Source organism: Tamandua tetradactyla, chromosome 21 (assembly GCF_023851605.1).
Source record: "Tamandua tetradactyla isolate mTamTet1 chromosome 21, mTamTet1.pri, whole genome shotgun sequence".
Classification (NCBI taxonomy): Eukaryota; Metazoa; Chordata; class Mammalia; order Pilosa; family Myrmecophagidae; genus Tamandua; species Tamandua tetradactyla.
The window spans coordinates 51,265,081-51,285,255 of NC_135347.1; the positions used below are offsets into that span (position 1 = coordinate 51,265,081).

Sequence of the window (20,175 nt, forward strand, 5' to 3'; positions counted from 1 at the left end):
AAGAGAATTTTTGCCTTAGAGCAGACCATGCCTATGGCTGAGACTATGTTGAGATTTTGTATTGGTTTTAACTTTGTATTGTATTTGTATTATTGCTGAGATCATGCAAACATTTTGTGACTTTTTATAGTGAAACGAATGTGTTTTATATATGGAAGGATTTGCTGCATTGTATGTGGGACAGATAATAGTTGCCAAGTTGACAAAGGGTGGACATGTGGTTGTTAGGTTCAGATGTCAACTTGGCCAGGTGATGGTGCCTAGTTCTGTTGCAGTGGATTTGAATCATTAGCTTGTGAAATTCATCTATGGCTAATACATCTGTAGTCTCTAAGGGAAGTGCCTTCCTCAATAAGTGATGTTTAATTTAATTCACGGGAAGCATAAAAGAGAGAGCTCAATGCAGCACAGCCCAAGCAGCTCAGCATTCCTCATCTCAGCACTCGTAGTTCAGCCCAGACCTTTGGAGATGCAGAAAGGAACACCCTGGGGAAAGTTATTGGAACCCAGAGGCCTGGAGAGAAGGCCACCAGAGATTGCCCTGTGCCTTCCTGTGTAAGAGAGAACCTCAAATGAAAGTTAGCTGCCTTTCTTCTGAAGAACCATACATTTATAATTAAATAAGTCCCCTTTTATTAAAAGCCAATCCATCTCAGGTTTGTTGTATTCTTGCAGCTTTTGCAAACTAGAACAGTGATATTATGATGGAATCAATATATTTTGCATTTGGAAAGAACTTGTCTTTTTGGGGTTCAAAGGGTGGAATGTGCTGGCTTTAAACTATTGTATATACCAGAAAAGCCACATTTTAGATGGCAATTCAATATTGCTTGGTGGGATCATTTCTGTTGTTTCCATGGAGATGTGACCCACCGAATTTTGGGTGGTAACTTTTGATTAGGTGGTTTCCATGGAGCTGTGTCTCCATCTATACAAGGTGGGAGGGCTTACTAAAGTCCTTTAAGAGGGAACCATTTTGGAAAAAGCTTCAGAGCCAACAGAGCCCACACAGCCAGAGAACTTTGCAGATAAAGAGGGTAAATGTCCTAGGGAAGCCTTGTGACATGAGGAGAGAAAGCTAGCAGATGTCACCATATGCCTTCCAGCTAACAGAGGTGTTCCAGATGCCATTAGCCCTTCTTGAATGAAGGTAACCTCTTGTTGGTGCTTTAATTTGAACATTTTCATGGCCTAGATCTGTAAACTTGCAATTTAATAAATTCCGTTTTTGAAAGTCTTTCTTTTCTGGTATATTGCATTCCAGCAGTTTTAACAAACTAAAACACCATGTGACAGAAAAGCCAAGAAATCCCAAAGTTTGCCAGCCAACCAGGAGATATCCTAGGAAGAAGCAAGCCTTTTCACCTCTGGAACTATGAACCAAAAAATTCCTGTTGTTAAGTCATCCCATTGTACATTATTTATTTTAGCAACTATGAAACTAAAACATTGAATGAGAATATAAATATGAACACGTGGTAGAACAATTTTATTACACATATGAAACTTTAAAGTCAATGTAAAATTTAAAGGGTCTTATGTAGCAGAGGTTACCTGCTATATTGTGTTTAAGTCAAAAGCAATTTTTTTTTTAGCAGCGATGGCTTTCTTGGTAATATGAAACATATACCTGGTAAAGTATAGTCCTGAAATGCACATTTTCTTAATCAGGATAGTTGGAAAACAGCGTGACTGATAATTTCCATTCAAGAGAAAGATAAAGGAAAATAAATGTTTTACTTTCAGTATCCCCAATATTAACTGTGGAAATTTCTTTTTTCTCTAACTAAGGGGTGTAATATGAATATTTTTGCTGCTAGATTACTTGTGAAGTGAGACACATTCCACACATGGGAAAGAAATGTTGGTTTCTTACCATCTGATAGCTATTTAACAGTTGGCAGTAAATAGCTCTGACAGAATTTGTTCAAGTAATGCTTAGGAACAAGCTAAAATTGTGACTGTCTCAGCAATTTTGCCATTCCTCATTTCACTCATTCATTTAGCACCTCCTGGGTAATATTCCTATTTGGGAATGAAAATGGACAAAGTCTGTCCCTTTTTAAAGGGATTGAAGGGTTAAATAGATCACTCACTTTCTTGAATGCAAAAAAAAACATGAGAATTAGTTACGTCACCAAATGGGTTTTCCCAACAGAAGGTAAGAAATTTTTTTAGTTTTCCTCCATTTGAGAATGCCTTGATCTTTACTTTTTTTCCTGGAGGATATTTTAGCTGGGCTAAAAATTCTGGATTCACAAGTATTTTCTTTGAGTTTTTGAAAAATGTTCACTTCCTTCTAGTCTCCGTGGTTTCTGATGAGAAATCTGCTGTCAATTTATTCTTCCCCTATCTAGAACAATTTTTTTCCGTTTAGCTGCTTTGAAGACTTTTTCTTTATAATTAGATTCCTAGGTTAGATTGTGAATGTCTTGAACTTCTTTTGGGTTTATCCTGTTTGTGGTTCACTCAGCTTCTTGAATTTGTAGGTTTATGCTTTTCACCAAATTTGGGAAATTTTGAGCCACTATTTCTTTGAGTACTTTCTCAGTCCACACTCTTCTCTCCCTTCTCTTTTTGGAACTCTGATGACTCTGATGTTAGATTGTTTGTTACTGTTCCACAGGTACTTAGTCTTTGTTTTGTTGTTGTGTTTTTCTCTTTTGTTTCCATTTTGTCTATTTTGTTCAGAAAGGGTAATTTCTATTGTCCTATCTGAAAATTCCCTAAATCTTTCTTCTGAAATCAACATTCTGCTATTGAGCATATCCAGAGAGTTTATGATATACATCAGTTCTAAATTTTCCATTTGCTTCTTCATCTCTTGCATATCTTTGCTGAGACTTTCTATGTGTTTCATTTGTTTTCAGTATGTTTTTAATTTTTTATTGGAGCATTTTTATGATGACTGCTTTAAAATCCTTCTCAGATAATTCCAACATCTGTGTCATCCCATTGTTAGCATCTGTTAATTGTCTTTTCTCATTCAAGTTGAGATTTTCCTGGTTCTTGGAATAAAGAGTGATTTGGATTAATGATGATGAATAATTTGGACACTTTGGGTACTATGTTATGAGACTCTAAATCTTATTTAAATCTTCTATTTCAGCAGGCCTCCACTGATGCTGGGAGAGCAGGGGAAGAAGAGAACTTCATCTTTACCACCAGGTAGGGGAAAAGCTCAGGCTCCTTTTTTTTTTTTCCCCCTTTGATACCACCCAGCAAGGAGAGGGAGGGGCACCTCATCACTGCAGGGTGGGGCTAGAAACCTAGGCTACCCGGGTGGCCTTCCCTTTACTCATTCTATCAAGGGGGTGGGGCAGGGAGGGGAACCTTGTTACTATCAGATGGGGCTGGAGATCCAGGCTCCCACTCATCATCCTTGGTCCCACCCCAGAAGAAAGGGGGGAGAAGTGCTTCTTTACCACTAGGCAAGAGGAGAAGCCTTGGCTCTCAGCTCAGTCTTTGCTGATAGAGGGGTTGAGGAGAAGGCCAGTTCTTTCCATGAAGTTTGGCTTGAGTTGGCAGTTTGTCTTGCAAGGATGTCCCTTTCCTCATCCTTTGGCAAGAGAAAGGATGATTTATGGGGAGGGAGGGCATTTTTATCTGTTTATGTTGGATGTTGGTACTTCTGAGTTCTGGACTTCTCCAGAGCCCAATGTAGGAAACATAAGGGGGAAAACAGCAACAACAATAATGGAAAATTAATGCCATAGTGTTTCTTAAGTTCCAGGGTCCCTGGCCCATCTGCCTTTTCTCCACCTTTCAGCATCTCCTTATGTTCATTTTATATATAATCTCCAAGGTTTTCAGCTTACTTAATGGAAGTAATAGGAGAAATGTGTCAGCTTCATCTTTTCCAGAATCAAAACTCTGGCTCCTCTAATAGATCTTGCCTTTTTCCTCAGGTAACTCTACTGCTATTCCTTGAAGGAATAGGAGTTCCTTCCAGCAAAGACTAAAATTTAGGTTCACATCAATTCTCCGAAACAAGTCAAGGTGTCCAAGGGCCTCTGCTCCCCAGTACACCCACAATTCACTCGTTGAGGAACAAGGGATGAACACTAGGAAAAGTACAGGCAGGGAGTGGGAAGATTTACAAGAAGAAAAAAACTATTTGGGAGGTGGTGGGTATCAGCATATTTTACTCTACCACTTTCCACACTTTGGTTAAAAGGAGATACATATTTAGAAAGTAGGCTTTAAAGGGTCACGACTAAAACTTTATATTCTTTCCCCCCAGGTGACAATGAAATAATGAAAAATATTACTTTCCTTGATTTCATTCTGGTTTTTATTGAAATATTAATTAGACCTGAAAACTTCTCACTCTCGGTTAAAGTATCATAGGATCTCTTATTACAGAAAACCAAGCAGATTACAAAGATGACATGTTATGGACTTGATGTTGATAGTAATGATCATTAATAACAGAACTTACATAACTACTGAAGTAATAAATCTTTTAATCTCCTTGTTCTATGGCTCCTTCTTGGTCGAACCAACAGGTCTAGCCTAGGTTTGATGACTGACTACACTGGGATTGGATAGGTAGCTACAGCGTATTGAAGAATCACCTTTTCTTCCATTTTCACTTTTTCCTTTGAGTTGGCCTCTTTTTCCCACAAGAGCTGCTGTTGAAACATGAATATTGAACCAGTTATTACGAGCTTTCTTATTATGACAAGCATCCAGGCTTCTACAGAATTTGGCTCTGCTCCTAAATGTACCCTCTCTTTCTTTCATTTTCTGCTGATAAGTTCCCATGTTCTCTGCTTCTAATGGCTTCTGTTCTTTTTTGCCCTGTTCACAGTTTATCTGTGTTGGATTCTCTGGCAGAGCTCTCTCATTCTGATGATGGAGTTCACTAAGAATCTCTACTCTCTGCTGCAAGATTTGGCACTCATTCTCCAGTAAAGCTGCAATCAAATTCAATGAATAGGTGTCCTGTTTCAATTTCCTCAGTTGTACTTCCAGCTCATGCTTAGCTGACACCTCGTTATTCTGTTGGGTTTGGACTCCATTAATTTTAAAAGTTTCTCTTAGATCCTTCTGAGATTTGTGATACAATTTTATTAGTTCACTGAGCTCGGTATGTTGCTCACTCCAGTGGTCGGCTTCCTCTAGTAACCGCTCCATGTTTTTCCTAAGTTTCACATTTTCTTCTTGAGCATGAAGAAGTCTGTCTTTTTCTTTTTCTTTATTTAGTTGCGTTTCATTAAGGGTTCTTTTTACTTCTGAGTGATTTACAGAGTCCCCCGCAAAAACTAGTACTGTGTCCTTGGAGCTCTGGCTTTCCATTATTTTCTCCTGTTTCTGTGCATTCTGAATTGTCTTTGGGTCTAAACAGACAAGAAGATTTTTCAATAGCATTTTATTTACTTTGTTAAGTTCTCTGACTTTTTCTTTAAGTTCTGATACATCCTCAGGAACATTTGTTTCCTCTAAGGGTTCTTCTGCTTCTGAGACCTTCTCCTCAAAACCAGTCACATTTTTAAGAATACCTTCTATTTCTTTAAGGACATTTTCAAACTTCTGTGCAGTCTGTTCATAGACTTTATGGCTACTGTTATTTTTGGAAAGGAGAGAACCCCAAAAGAAAAGGGGAAGTGATCCAATTTCAAATGCGGAAATGATCATCTTTGGGTCACAAGCCTCTCGACCAGGAGCAGGCCCAAGCGTTTCAGAAGAGGTGGACACTTCCATCTCGGCAGAGTTGGTAGAGCTGGCCATCAGGGCACTAAGAAAGCAGAAAACCTTAGAGATTCCTAGAAGAGAAGGTCTTGATCCCCTGCAGAAAGGCAGACACAGTGCAAAACCAAGCAGAAGTCAAAGTCCAGGGTTAAGGCCTGGAAGTGGGGAGATGGTGTTTAGGGGGAAGATGGCATCTTAAACAGCCTGGAGCGGAGGAGGGTGGAGAAATTGGCCAGCAGCTGGGCCGCCATCTCTCCTCCTCCAGGCTTCTGGTGTTTACTCTCCAGCCCTAGCAACAGGGTCTTTATTCTGTCACTGTGCTCACTAGCATAGCCTGTCCCTTGCTTCTGTCTCCTTTGTGTCACAATGCAGGCCTCTTAAACTGCCCAGCTGCAGGTGCATCAAAACCAACCTTCACCCACTCCTAATCCCCGACCCATAGAGCTCTATGACATGACTTCCCCTCCTTGCTTTTCTGGGTTTCTGATGATCTCATTCAGTCACTTTCTTACCTCATGCTTCTCACTTACAACCCCAAGCTCGATCCCAGCATCTGTCTTCTAAGGGCATGGCCAGGAGAAATCTTCCCGTCATAGGAGTGGGAAAGCCTTATTGCTCCCGTTCCAGGAGAGATGCCACTGTGACAGAGGGCTGCTTGTGTAATGCAGAACCAAAAAAAGTTGTGGTTTTAGGGAGGAAACTGTCAAGAATATTCTACAGTAAAAAGGGAATGTTTTTTTAACAATACAATTGCAAATATGGACTTTTCTTGGCTTTAAATGCAGGCACTTTTGAGCCAGGCTTGGTAAGCTTACTCCTGAATCACATCAGATAATATAAAACTTCAACATGACCTTTCAAAGGAGCTTGTTAAAATGTCATTTATCTAAAGCACTTGAAACAGCTCAATCATATGATGAATTATAGAAAAGTGAAGTTTATTAACTTAGTGTGTTATTCTTGCCTTTTTGTCCATAGGAGTTGGGGTCTTCAGACTATTGTGTTGAGACTTTTCCTTGACCTTCAAAATCTTGCTGCCAAGCACTTTACTAATTCATACTCTCAATAGTGATTTTTTTTTTTCTTAAAAGAAGAGAGATTTGCATGTTTCTTTTTCTTCAACCAACTAGCTTTAAATGCTCTGAGCCTCAAGCTCACCTTCCAACCAGCTGGGCTCAGAGTCATAGTCTCACTGACGGTCCACACTGCTCATGTGGGCAGTCATTTTTGCACTTACAGAAGGAGCACCATTCTCTAACTCACCCAGTGACACTGCAGGGGAGAGTGACTGCCTCACACTCTAAATCTATCCCATGAGATCCAGTGTTGGGTTGTATTTCCTGGTTGTCTCAATCACTTTAAGACTGCTTTTGAATTTCTAGAACGAGGGAATTTTTTCTGATCTGAGTGATTCATTTCTGGCTTTACTGCCTTGCAATCAAAATATGTCTTATTTCTACCTTTTGAAATTGAGATTGCTTTTTTGGCCTAAAACATTATCAATTTTCATGTCTGCTCCATGGATTATTGAAAAAGAAGTCTATTCTCTTTTTCCTTTTTGTGCTTTGCAGCTTCTCCATGATTTTGGACATAAAACTAATAGTACCCCTGCCTTTGAGGTTTCTGGAACTGGTTTGGGGATAGCTTGGTCAAGATACCAAGGGAAATTCTTTCCTTTGGTCAAAAGAGTATTAAAATATTCCTATTCGCTATACAAATATAATGACTTTCACATGTTAACTTATTGAAATTTGGTTTCCTGTAAGTGCTGAAAGGTATATAATTGCTGAAACATCCAGAGTGCTCCTCTTTTCTTTATGGACCCATATCTCCGTTGTACAAACTAGAAAGTTAAACACAAAGGTTTAGATTATTTTACAGTTTCTATCTACAAAATATCCCATAGCTTAATGACTTTAAAAAAGAAATTTTAAAAAAGAGCAAAGAGCCGTTTTTAAATTATTAGAGAGAGAAGTTTTGTGGAGTTTTTCTCTTTTTAAAATTGGTTTCCCTGTTAAAAAAACAAACAAACCTGAAAAGGCGATGAGATTTCAGTTAGAGATATGAATGAAGCTGATCTGCGTGGGACTGCGGAAGATCACACTGGAGGGTAAAGGACTTCAGCTCCTGTGTGAGACCAAAAGAGGAGTTGTTCATTTGGTGCAAGGTTTATATTTTCTGCAGCACCCTATCTAATGTGAACCGTATGGTCAGTTTATTCTTTTTGTTCAACCCATGTCTTCTTCATGTCCTCCCTCAATTTATCGATTTCTTTTTTGAAGAGGTTTTCCATTTCTGTTCGTATATTCAGCATTAGTTGTTTCAGCTCCTGTATCTCATTTGAACTATTGGTTTGTTCCTTTGACTGGGACATATTTTCAATTTTCTGAGCGTGATCCGTTATCTTCTGCTGGCGTCTGGGCATTTAGTCAGATTTCCCTGGGTGTTGGACCCAGTAGGTTGAAAGATTTTTCTGTGAAATCTCTGGGTTCTGTTTTTCTTATCCTGCCCAGTAGGTGGTGCTCGTGGCACACGTTTGTCTGTGGGTTCCACCAGTAAAAGGTGCTGTGGGTCCTTTAACTTTGGAAAACTCTCGCCGTGGGGGAGGTTCGCCAGCCAAAGCGGCTTGGAAGAGTGCCAGCCGGCCCGGGGGTCCGAACGCGGGGAGGGTCGCCGGCCGCCGCAGCCCGGGAAAGTGCTCGACTGAATTTCCTAGTCGGCCCGGGGCGCCAAGTGTGGCGGGAGGGCGCCAGCTGCCGCAGCCCGGGAGAGTGCACCGTTCCCAGCCGAACCGGGGAGTCACGTGTTTGGAAGGGACCCCCCTGGTCACCGTTCTCCGCGGTCTGGGGGTTTCCGACCCAACTCTCTCAGTTGGTCCGGGGGGCCTCGCTTGGTGGGGGTGCCAGCCGCCGCGGCCCAAGGGGACCGCCTGCCCAATTCTGCCAGCTGGCCTGGGAAGGAGGAAGGGAGGAACTCCGGCTGCTTGCCGTCCCGCCCGGGAAAGCCCGCGCCCCTCGGCGATCTCACTGGAGCTGGTTCTCCCAGACAGTCAGCCGTTCCAGGATGGGGTACGCCATCCCTTTGATCTCCGTCGTGGCTCCGGGAGCTGCTCTGTATCGTCTCCACTCCCCCAGTAGCTGTTCTGGAGGAGGAAAGGTGAGGGTGGCAAGGTTGTCGAGGACGGTGGCGGAGGAGCTGGTGAAGGCGGAAGAGCCCTTTTTCATTTTTTGGTGTATTGGAGTGGCTGGAGGGAAATACGTGGAACAGCTGAACCGTGATCCAGTGGCCTTAGCTCTTGAAGATAATTGGCCATCTGTAGAGCCTTTGAGGTGTGACTGTGTGATTGTGATTGTGACTGAGGCTCCCTTTGTCCAGATGATTAAGAAAAAAGAAAGATGGGATGGATGAATAATGGGGGGGAGGGGAAGTTCTTTTTAACTTTTTGGGTAAAAAAGTAAAAGTTTTGGGTGGTCTTTTTTACTTTTGTTTTTACTTTTATTTTTTGGCATAGTGGAAGTGCTCAGAAATCGATTGTGAGGAGAATACATGGCTTGTGTGGTGATGCTGTGAACCACTGATTGAAGCATTTGGGCGATTATATGGTGTGTGAATATATAATATATCTCAATGAAGTTGCATTTGGAAAACAGGAAGGAAAAATAAAAAAATTGGTTTCCCTTTTTAAAATATTACATTCTATCCTCTCCTGTGCATTTGAATTTCAAAATATTGAAATACTGAATATGTTACTCATGATTCAGAAACTAAACCCAAACTTGGTGTCATGGTTAGGGACAGGTGTCAACTTGGCCAAGTTGTGGTACCTGTTCATCTGATTGGGCAAGCGCTGGCCTGTCTGTTGCAATGAGGACATTTCATAGGATTAGGTCATGATCACATCAGCTACATCCACAGCTGATTCCATTTGTAATCAGCCAAAGGGGAGTGTCTTCTGCAATTAGTGATGCTAAATCCAATCATGGGAAGCCTTTTAAGGAGGACTCAGAGGAGACAGGTTCCATTCCTGCTTTGGCTGGTGAGCCTCTCCTGTGGAGTTCGTCCAGGCCATCCATTGGAGTCATCGGCTTCACAGCCTGCCCTGTGGATTTTGGACTCTGCGTTCCTACGGTCACGTGAGACACTTTCATAAATTTTATATTTGCAAGTGTTCCCTGTTGATTCTGTTTCTCTAGAGAACCCTAACTAATACACTTGGTTTAAGCCAAATAAAGCAGAGGCAGAATTAGAGAGAGGGCTGTCATTGCTTATTAATTTAGAAGTCTAGGGGTAACTGGCTTTAGGTTTAGCTGCATTCAGGAGCTTCAGTTATGTTATGAGGGCTTGGCCTGACCAGCTCTGAGATTGGCTTTCTCTGTGGCCTTTATTCTTTTTTTACTTTTTTCCTAAACTTTTAAAAAAATTTATTTATTAATTTAAAAATAAAGAAACCAAATAAAACAACATACATAATCAGTAATTCACAATATCATCACTTAGTTGCATATTCATCATTTCTTAGAACATTTGCGTTAATTCAGAAAAAGAAATAAAAAGACAATAGAAAAAGAAATAAAACGAACACAGAAAAGAAAAAAAAAATTATACCTACCATACATACCCTTACCCCTCGCTTTCATTGATCACTAGCATTTCAAACTAAACTTATTTTAGCATTTGTTCCCCCTATTATTTATTTTTATTCCATCTGTTCTACTCCTTTGTTGACAAGGTAGATAAAAGGAGCATCAGACACCAGGTTTTCACAATCACAGTCACATTGTGATAGCTATATTTTTTCCTAAACTTTTTTATTTGAAATAATTTCAAACTTTCAGAATAGTTGCAAAATAATATAAAACCCATACAAAGAACTCCAACATATCCACCCCCCTCAGATCCACCAATTTTAGCATTTTGCCACCTTTGCCATATCACAATCTATCACCCATCAATCCATCAATCTATCAGTCTACTAAATATTTGCAAGTAGGCTGTATGCATCATGTTCCTTGAACACATAATACAAGGATGTTCATTTATGTAATCACTTTCAGTACAGTTGTCAAGTTCAAGCAACTTAACATTGATATAAAGTTTATAGTCGATATTCCAGTTTTCTCATACATCTCAGTAATGTCCTTGTGAGCCTTTTCTCCTCCACTATTAGAATTAGTCCAGGGTCATATATTGCATTTAATTATCATTGTCTTTTTAGTTTCTCTCTCTTTTTTTAATTGTGGAAACATATGCACAACCTGAATTTTCCTATCTCAACAGCTCCCAAGAGTACCATTCAGTGAGATTAATTATTCACAATATTGTGCTACTCTCACCACCATTCATTACTAGAACTTTCCCATCGTCCTAAAACATACACCCTACAACCGTTATGCATTAACTGCCCATTCTCCGCCCCTCAGTGCCTTCATTCTTAGCAGCCTCACTCCACATGGTGCTCCAGGCAGCTCCAGGCTTCTGTCCTACAAACTTACCACCACCAAAAGGAAGAAAATATCTCCTTCCTTGTAGCTTCGGCAAAAGTGCTGAGGAAGGCATCGATTGGCGAGGTTTGGGTCACGTGCCTGAAGTCTGGTGGTGTGCCAATCACGTGGACTGAGTTAGGGAGAGAATGGTTCCACAAAGGCATACTGGAGTGCTCCCATCAGAAAATGGGAGAATAAATGAAATGCCTGTCAGGCAAAAAACAACAGATGCCTACCACACTGTCAGAAACAGAACAACAGCACTAAGCAGAGTCTCCTATCCAAATTAAAGGTGCTTTCCCTCTCTGCGCAAAAGCTTGGAAATTCTCTTATCTCCCTTAAGGTCAGTATATAATTGACCACTATCTTTTATGATCACTTATATAAAAACTCAGAGGCAGAAATCATTGCTTTATGTGTGAATAATTATTTTAACTTTTTATTTTGAAGTCATTTCAGACTTAGAGAAATGAGGCAAAAATAGTACAGACAGTTTCTGTATACCCGTCATCCAGCTTTCCCTAATGTTAGTGCTTTGCATGACCACAGTACAATGATCAAAATGCTATTAATGAAAGCACAGACTTTATTTTGGTTTTCATCAGTTTTTCACTAAAGTCTTTTCCCTGTTTCAAGAACCCACATTATATTTAGTTGTCATGTCTCCTTAGTCTCTTTTATTCTGTGACAGGACTTAGTCTTCCCTGGCACTTTTGAAGATTACTACTTGGTAATTTCGTAGACTTTCTATTGTTTGGCATTTGTCTGATATTTTGTCATTATATTGATATTGCACATTTTTGCGGCAAGAATATACAGAAGTGATCTGTCCTTCTCAGTGCATTATAGCAAAGGGTTCATGATGTCAGTCTGCCTTATTTCTGCTAATGTTAACCTAGATTACCTGGCTAAGAAGGTGTTTCTTGCATTAATACACTGAAAAGTTACTCTTTTACTTTGTAATGGATAAACCTTTTCAAAGAAATACTTTGAGACTATCCAAATATCTTGTTTCTTTTCAAATTTTTTTATCTTGTCTGCAATATCATGCAAAGTGGTTTTTTAAAAATGTTCTATTTTATTTTTTGTATGCTGTGTGGAAGGGTCACATTTCATTATTTTTCCATGTGAATATCCCGTTATTGCAGCACCATTTGTTGAAATTTTGTTTGTTTTGTTAGGTTGTTTTTTTGGGATGTGCATGGACTGGGAATTGAACCCAGGTCTCTTGTATGGCTAAAGTGGTATTTTAATCATGATTTTCTATTTCCCGCATTCCTTCTGTATTTATCAATTGCAATTATTCTGGAAAGAAGCGCTGTCTCTTCTTAAGCATTTATATAATCAGCTATTAACTTCTACCCATATAATCTTACAAATATTTATTTTATTCTTTGGGTTTTAATCCAATCCTATCATTTTTTTGTTTCTCAAATATGCATAATAATTTTAATATATTTAATATAGTGGAAATTGTTTGAGTCCACAAAGTACATTTTGGTTTTGTGAAACTGTTTAATAGTTGCTGTTTCCTTTTACCAATGGATGATAGCCAATATGTTGATGACTGTTCAAGGGTTAGAGTCTTTATAAATGGAAGCGATGCAGGGTGTGCCTTTAAACATCATGAACTGTCTGATAGCCTTTAGATGCAGTAGTGCACGTGTATGTAGCAGCTTAGAGGGAAATTGCCGATAAATAAAATCTGTATTCAAACAAGCAAAATAGAGCTGTAGCTGGGACACTTCTATTAACTGTCTCCTCAGCAAGTCTTCTTCTCTTGGACCACTGGGTGGTGCTGTAGGGTTTATTTACTATGGAGAAGTTAGTGCTGTAACATATCTGAACCCTAGGATGAGCGGAACCTTAGAGACAGTCTCATCCAGTCTTACTGTTTGCAGATTTGAGGAATAGAGTTGCTAAGTGATTCTCCCAAAACTCACTGCTAGTTGGGATGAGAGATGGGACTCGAGCCCAAGATCCCTGCCTTCTAAGTAGTGTTCATTTTACCACGCAACGCTGCCAACATCACTCTCTTTTCACAAGTTCAAAAATTAGTTTTAGAGACATTAGGTCAAGATCAGGTAGCTAGGGGTGTGCAGGCGGTTCAGTGGTGGAATGCTTGCCTGCCATCCAGGAAGACCTGGGTTCGATTCCCTGTTCATGCATTGCACTGCCCACCCCTGCCCCCCGCCCCAATCAGGTAGCTAGTATGTGAGAAGACATAGGAACCCAAGTCTTTTGCTCAAAACCAAGTGCTTTTTATACAACCCAATGTTATGGCAAAAGCAGTAAAAATCCACTTAAGAGTCTGGACTGATTATCAACAACTGATGAAATACCCCTAAAGAAAGAATCTTATCTAGATCTAAAATGTGAATTTAGGAAATAAGGCACTATTTTTAGGAACAAGCAATAATTGGAACGAGGCTACTTTGGTTTATTGGTATTTGTAAGAATACTGTTTTAAAATATCGGTGTGATTTATAGAGTTTGTTCAGTTATATCTATTAAAGTTTGAGTCTTTGTTGTTATGGTTGCTGATAGTGAAAATATATGCAGCAGCGTGTATACCTGTTATTGATTGCTGTGTAACAAACCATCCCCAAACATGGCAGATTCAAACGATGATATTTATTTTGATTACAGATTTGCAATTTGGACAAGGTTCAGTAGAGGAATCTCACCTCTACTCCCGGCAGTTCAAGTGGGTCCCTTGCACACCTGGCAAGGAGCTGACTTTCATCTGGGAGTTCGGCCATGCGATGCGCTGGATACTTTCGTTTTTCTCCAGGTGGGTCTCTCCAGAGTCAGCATGGGCTTCCTCACGCCATAATGCCTGGGATCCAGGGATAAGCATCCCAAGAGAATCAGATAGAACCTGTATCATTGTTTATTACCTAGTCTCAGAAGTCACACGGTATCACTTATGCCATAGTTGTGACCCCAAATAGATTCAAGGGAAGGGAACATGGAGACTCTCTCTCAGTGGGAGGAATATCAGCGTTGCATTGTAAGTAGAGAATGTGTGATGGGAGATATTATTAAAACCATTAAAAAAAAAGTCTGTAATTCATCTTAGGCACAAAATATTTAGTGATCATAACCACATTTGCTATCATTATTATTTATTAAAAACCTAACATGAAGAAGATATTTTTGAAGTATTTTATAGATATGATATCATTTTATCAACACATTTTTTCAGAGAAAACAAGGACCTGGAGAGAAAAACTGCCCTGCTGTAGGTGTAGGTTTGTGGTATAGACAAGATTCAATCTACCTTACATCTCTTTTATTACTTTGATAAAATTTTCCTCTGATGGAAAATATTTTTGAAATAACATATTTACATATAAGGGTCATATTCCTTGACCCATCCCCAAAGAATTGTCACTATTTTTCCTCTTTTCAGTTCCCTGGAAACCACGATTTGCAGGGCTTGTCTTTATTTGATCTGAACTCACTCAGTAAGGTGTATTTCCCACAGGTATTTGTCAAAAACCATCACTGGCAATTGCTTAACATCACAGTTGCCAGAGGTGTTAGTGAGAGGTTGAACAAAAGAGCTTAAAAGAAAAATGTTGGGAATGAGATAGCCATAGGAGGCTTTGCAAGGCTCCCACATGTTCCTAGGAATCTAGAAGGCTTCCTGCAGGTAAAGAACTGTGCGGAACCCAAGGCTGTGCACATGCCCAAGAGAGACACAGGAAGTCCCCAAACTCTCACCTCTGTCTAGCTTTGAGGTTCTGCAGAAACAGGAAGTGAAGACTAAGGCAGGGTTGTAAGCTGCCTCCTGGAGCATTGAAAGCATACCCCAACACACACCCAGAGAACCTCAACGTAGGGTGGGAAATAATTAAAGACCTTTGAGGAATTTTTTGTTCAATCATTATCTAACCATTAAGCTAACTGAAGAGAATTCATTGGCCACATGTGACAAAGAATATTATAGACTTTAAAGAATTAATAATTAAACAAATAAGCAGCAGCAGCTGCAGCAACAACAGTAAACAGCATCCACAAACCCTGGGGAGTGGACTCTGATTTACGTTGTCCAATATCCAAGAAAAAATTGTAAGATGTGCAAAGAAACAGGATATTACATATCCTGTTTCTTTTGATAGGTATGTACATAGTCCCATACACAGGGGAGAAATTGTTCTTGAGTATGCTCAGATGTTGTACTCAGCGGGTAAATATTTTAAATATTTTATAAATATGTTTATAAATATGTTCAATGAACTAAAGTAAACCATGTCTCAAGTACTAAAAAAAGTAAGAGAATGAGTCTCACCAAATAGAAAATTGATAGCAAGAATTCACAATCTTGTCCAAAAAATAGAGACTGAAACACTTGAACTCATTTCTTAAGGCCAGTATTACCCTTATAACAAAAATAGACAAAGGCATTGCAAGAAAAGAAAATTAAAGACCAATATCTCTTATTAATATATAGATGCAAAAATCCTAAACAAATACCAGCAACATATAAAAATAATTATGCACAATGACCAAGTGGGGTTTTATCCCAGGAATGCAGTGGAATGTGTTGAGGCTCACCGTCAATGCTCCATTTGGCAATTTAAAACTACCTTAGCCTGCACTTGTTTATACAGAGCCTCAAGAAAAGCCAGGGGTGAGAGATTAGGAATTTCTCAATTCTTTCTGGGAGTGCACACAACCTTTCACAAATGTAACTTTCTAGATCCCTGGGAATATGTCTGAGCTTTTCAGAGCACCCTATGAATATCTCATTCCCTTGTGTTTCCTTTTACATTTTTTTTTTCCCAACCTATCATCAGCAACAATTGGTATTGCTGCCTCAGGCAGCTGCAATATGAAACAATTGCTACTGATTGTTTTCAACAAATGACTTCAGCATAGGGCTGCTCTCAGACTGTGAGCTCTAGGTTCAATAAAGACAAGCCCTGACAGCACGTGGTGCCTGCATGGGCCAGCGGCTGGGGAGACGCGTTCCGGCCACGGTGAGCTCCCGCAGAAGGAGGTGTGGATTGGGCTGGGGGTGGCGTGTGTCCGGGGTGGGGGTGGGGAGCAGGTCGGTGTCGGCGCAGGTTCCGGGTGGCTGCAGGCGGCCTGGGCTGCTGGCACGGAAGGGTGACCCCCACAGGGGGAGGCACAGCTGCCGTGGCTGTCGGGCCACCAGGAGCAGACAGCTTCGCTCGGGTTTGTCTCCTCAGTAGAGTATGAGCTCCTTGAAAGAAGGAAAAGCGTCTTACTCATCTTTGTATCTCCAGTGTCTAGTACAGTTCCTGGTACATAGTTTATGCTGAATTTTTGGGACACGACCACTGCTTCCCCAAGGTCTGAAGCTAGTAATAACCACAGTAGAAGGTTAAAGTTACAGGTAACTGCTTCTAGTGCCAAACTACAAAGAAACAAGAACTGGTTTGAAGCAGCAATATATACAAGTAGTTGTAGATGGAGAAATTAAGAAAACAGCAAAATTCAGTAGTTCTTCTAATCCAAAATGGAATGAACAACTAACTGTAAATGTGACTCCACAGGCAACATTGGAATTTCGAATTTGGAGTCGTCACACTTTAAAAGCAGATGCTTTATTAGGAAGAGCTGCAGTAGATTTGAAACAAGCTCTGTAAATACATAATAGAAAACTGGAAAGTGCGAAAGAACAATTAAAACTTTCCTTGGGAAACAAAAATGGCATAGTGCAAACTGGCAAATTGACAGTTGTGCTTGATGTTTGGTGGTTGAGCAAGAAAATTTAACAAACAGCCGACCATCTCCAACCATAGAAATACAGCAAAATGATGGGGCCTTATGTGAAAATGGAGATCCTTCAGGAAGGACAACTACCAGGTTGTTCTCCTAACGGGATAGGTAATCACGTACCTACAAACACTCTAATCCAAAACTCATGCTGTTCATATTATAGTTAATGGAGACAACACACCTTCATCTCCATCTCAGGTTGCTGCCAGACCCAAAAATACACCAGCTCCAAAACCACTCACATCTTAGCCTGCCAATGACACTTTTAATGGCGTCATCCTCATCTGCACCAACAGGTAATGCCTTGGCCACGGGGACTGCAGTAGTTTCTGAAGAAACCGCCTTGTCTTCAAATTGCACTAGTGCTATGGTTGAAGACCCTTCAGATCAAGAAATACTGACTTCCTCAGAAAGCAACGAGTGTATTCCTTCTATGAGTGCAGCAATGGTGTCTGAAGCTAGAAGTATCTTAGATCCTGTTGTCTCTCATTCTGGAAATAGTTCTGTCTTTGAAGCAGCCAAATTAAGACAAACAGATGGGTGTGGGGAATCTGCATAGCAACAGTCTGGAAATGCCAACACGGAAACTTTGCCATCAGGGTGGGAAAAGAGAAAAGATCCTCATGGTAGAACCTATTATGTAGATCATAACACTTGAACAATCACCTGGGAGAGACCACAGCCTTTACTCCAGATTGGGAAAGAAGAGTTGATGATCCTGGAAGAGTTTCTTATGTGAACCATAACACAAGAACAATAACGTGGCAGCGGCCTACCATGGATTCTGTCTGAAACTTTGAGCAGTGGCAGTCTCAGCGGAACCATTTCAGGGGGCCATGCAACAGTTCAACCAGTGATACCTCTATTTGCCTTCAATGTTAACTGCAGAAAACGACTTGTGTTGGCCTTTGCCACCAGACTGGGAAAAAAGAGTGAATTCCACAGACAGGGTTTACTTTGTGAATCATAACACAAAAACAACCCAAGGGGAAATTCTAAGACCTCAAGGCCTACAGAATGAAGAACCCTGCCAGAAGCCTGGGAAATTAGGTACGCTCGAGAAGGTGTTAGGTACTTGGTCATAACACAAGAACAACAGCATTCAAAGATCTTCGTGATGGGAAGTCATCTGTGATGAAAGGTGGCCCACAAATTGCTTGTGAACGCAGTTTTAGGTGGAAACTTGCTCACTTCTGTTGTTTGTGCCAGTCTAATGCACGGCCCAGTCACATGAAGATCAATGTGTCCTGGCAGACATTGTCCGAGGATTCCTTCCAGCAGATTATGGCATTAAAACCATACGACTTGAGGAGGTGATTATATGTAATATTTAGAGGAGAAAAATGGCTTGATTATGGTGGTCTAGCAAGAGAATGGTTTTTCTTACTTTCACATGAAGTTTTGAACCCAATGTATTGTTTATTTGAGTATTCTGGCAAGAACAACTGCTGCCTGCAGATAAATCCAGCGTCAACCATTAATCCAGATCATCTCTCATACTTTTGCTTCACTGGTCGCTTTATCACTATGGCACTTTTCGTGGAAAGTTTATTGATACTGGTTTCTCTTTACCATTCTACAAGCACATGCTAAGTAAAAAAACTCACTGTTAAGGATTTGGAATCCATTGATACTGAATTTTATAACTCCCTTATCTGGTTAAGAGACAATAATACTGAAGAGTGTGGTTTAGAAATGTACTTTTCTCTTGATATGGAGACTTTGGGAAAAGTTACTTTACATGATCTGAAATTAGGAGGTTCCAATATCCTGGTGCCTAAAGAGAACAAAGATGGATATATTCTATCTATTAATGATAGAATGGTGTTGTTCTCGAGGAGCCCAAAAACAGACCAAAGCTTTCCTTGATGGTTTTGGTGAAGTTGTTCCCCTTCGATGGCTGCAGTATTTTGATGGAAAAGAATTGGAGGTTATGTTGTGTGGCATGCAGGAGGTTAACTTGGCAGATTGGCAGAGAAATACTGTTTATCAGCATTATACAAGAAACAGCAAGCAAATAATTTGGTTTTGGCAGTTTGTGAAAGAGACAGATAATGAAGTAAGAATGCGACTACTACAGTGTCACTGGAACCTGCCATTTACCTCTAGGAGAATTAACTGAGTTCATTCATGAGAGATAATGGGCCTCAAAAAGTTTGCATAGACTGAAGACATTTTGAGAAAGGGACAGGTAATTCCATCATGGCCAATTTAGTTACATTATTATTTACAATATATGCATGCTATGCATAGAGAACTGAAAAGTTAGCTTGTGGAAATAAAGTAAGAGCATAGAGACTAGAGGAATGTTGTAACATACATTGTTTCATTTCTCTCGTTAATTCAGCATAATTTAAACCTTGGTTTGTTTTTATGCAGTTTGACAAAGTATAAATAACATTATATTTAAAACTTGGTTATATTAGCATCAATTTCCCAATTTGCTAAAACAGATTTATTAAAAATTTCACGAATTGTGTATTAAAATTTAAGTGATTTTGATGGGGATTTATATCTGCTTTGAGGATTTTGGGGATTTATATCTGCTTTGAGAAGCAGAAGGGGAGGTTTTGGGGAAAGGAAGAATCGGAGGTTTTGTTTTTGTTTTACATATATTTTTATTGACAAAACAATATACAAACACAAACATGCTTAACATATGAACACTCCATACTTGGTGTACAATCAGTGGCTCTCAATATCAACACATAGTTGTATATTCATCACCATCATCGTTTCTTAGAACATTTGCATCACTCCAGGGAAAGAAATAAAAAGATAAAAGAAAAATCTCATGTATACCATACTCCTTACCCCTCCCTCTCATTGACCTCTAGCATTTCCATCTACCCAGTATGTTTTTTTCTTAGCATGTGGTCTTTTTAAAATTTTTATTAATAAAACCAATCAACATACAAAAAAAAAAAGTTTGCATAGAAAAAGTTAGTAAAGACACCTGGTTACCAAGAATCCATATGTGTTTTAATTGCCTGGATCTACCACTTATAAGAGTTATGAGCAACTAAAGGAAAAGCTTCTTTTTGCAATAGAGGAAACAGGGATTTGGACAAGAATGAATGTGGCTTCTTGTCTTGGAGAAGCTGTAATATTTAAACACCCCAGCCAAGAAAAACGGCACAAATAGTGTATATAAGCTGTTCATTTGTGCAGTGAATTTTCTGAATCTCTCAAAGTATGTTTTCCCATTCTTCCACAAAAATATGCAAAATAATTCATCCTTTTC

At 39.8% G+C, this 20,175-nt stretch overlaps 1 protein-coding gene and 1 pseudogene across 3 annotated transcripts; one reads left to right on the top strand and one right to left on the bottom strand.

The window, feature by feature from the left end:
- Positions 1-1,468: 1,468 nt before the first annotated feature.
- On the bottom strand, positions 1,469-6,077 carry SPZ1 (spermatogenic leucine zipper 1). Of its 2 annotated transcripts, none has more exons than XM_077139323.1 (2): positions 3,426-6,077; positions 1,469-3,008 (listed from the first exon to the last, which is right to left on the bottom strand). In XM_077139323.1, the coding sequence occupies exon 1, from the start codon at positions 5,731-5,733 to the stop codon at positions 4,516-4,518; it is 1,218 nt and encodes a 405-aa protein (XP_076995438.1). In that variant the 5' UTR covers positions 5,734-6,077; the 3' UTR covers positions 1,469-3,008; positions 3,426-4,515. The 2 variants fall into 2 exon arrangements, with proteins under 2 accessions (XP_076995438.1, XP_076995437.1); XM_077139322.1 differs by having other exon boundaries at positions 3,342-6,077.
- LOC143665643 (NEDD4-like E3 ubiquitin-protein ligase WWP1) lies at positions 3,319-20,008 on the top strand (annotated as a pseudogene). Its single transcript, XR_013167129.1, has 4 exons — positions 3,319-3,431; positions 13,827-13,971; positions 17,228-19,089; positions 19,860-20,008. The product of XR_013167129.1 is annotated as an NEDD4-like E3 ubiquitin-protein ligase WWP1 (transcript).
- The last annotated feature ends 167 nt before the right edge of the window (positions 20,009-20,175 follow it).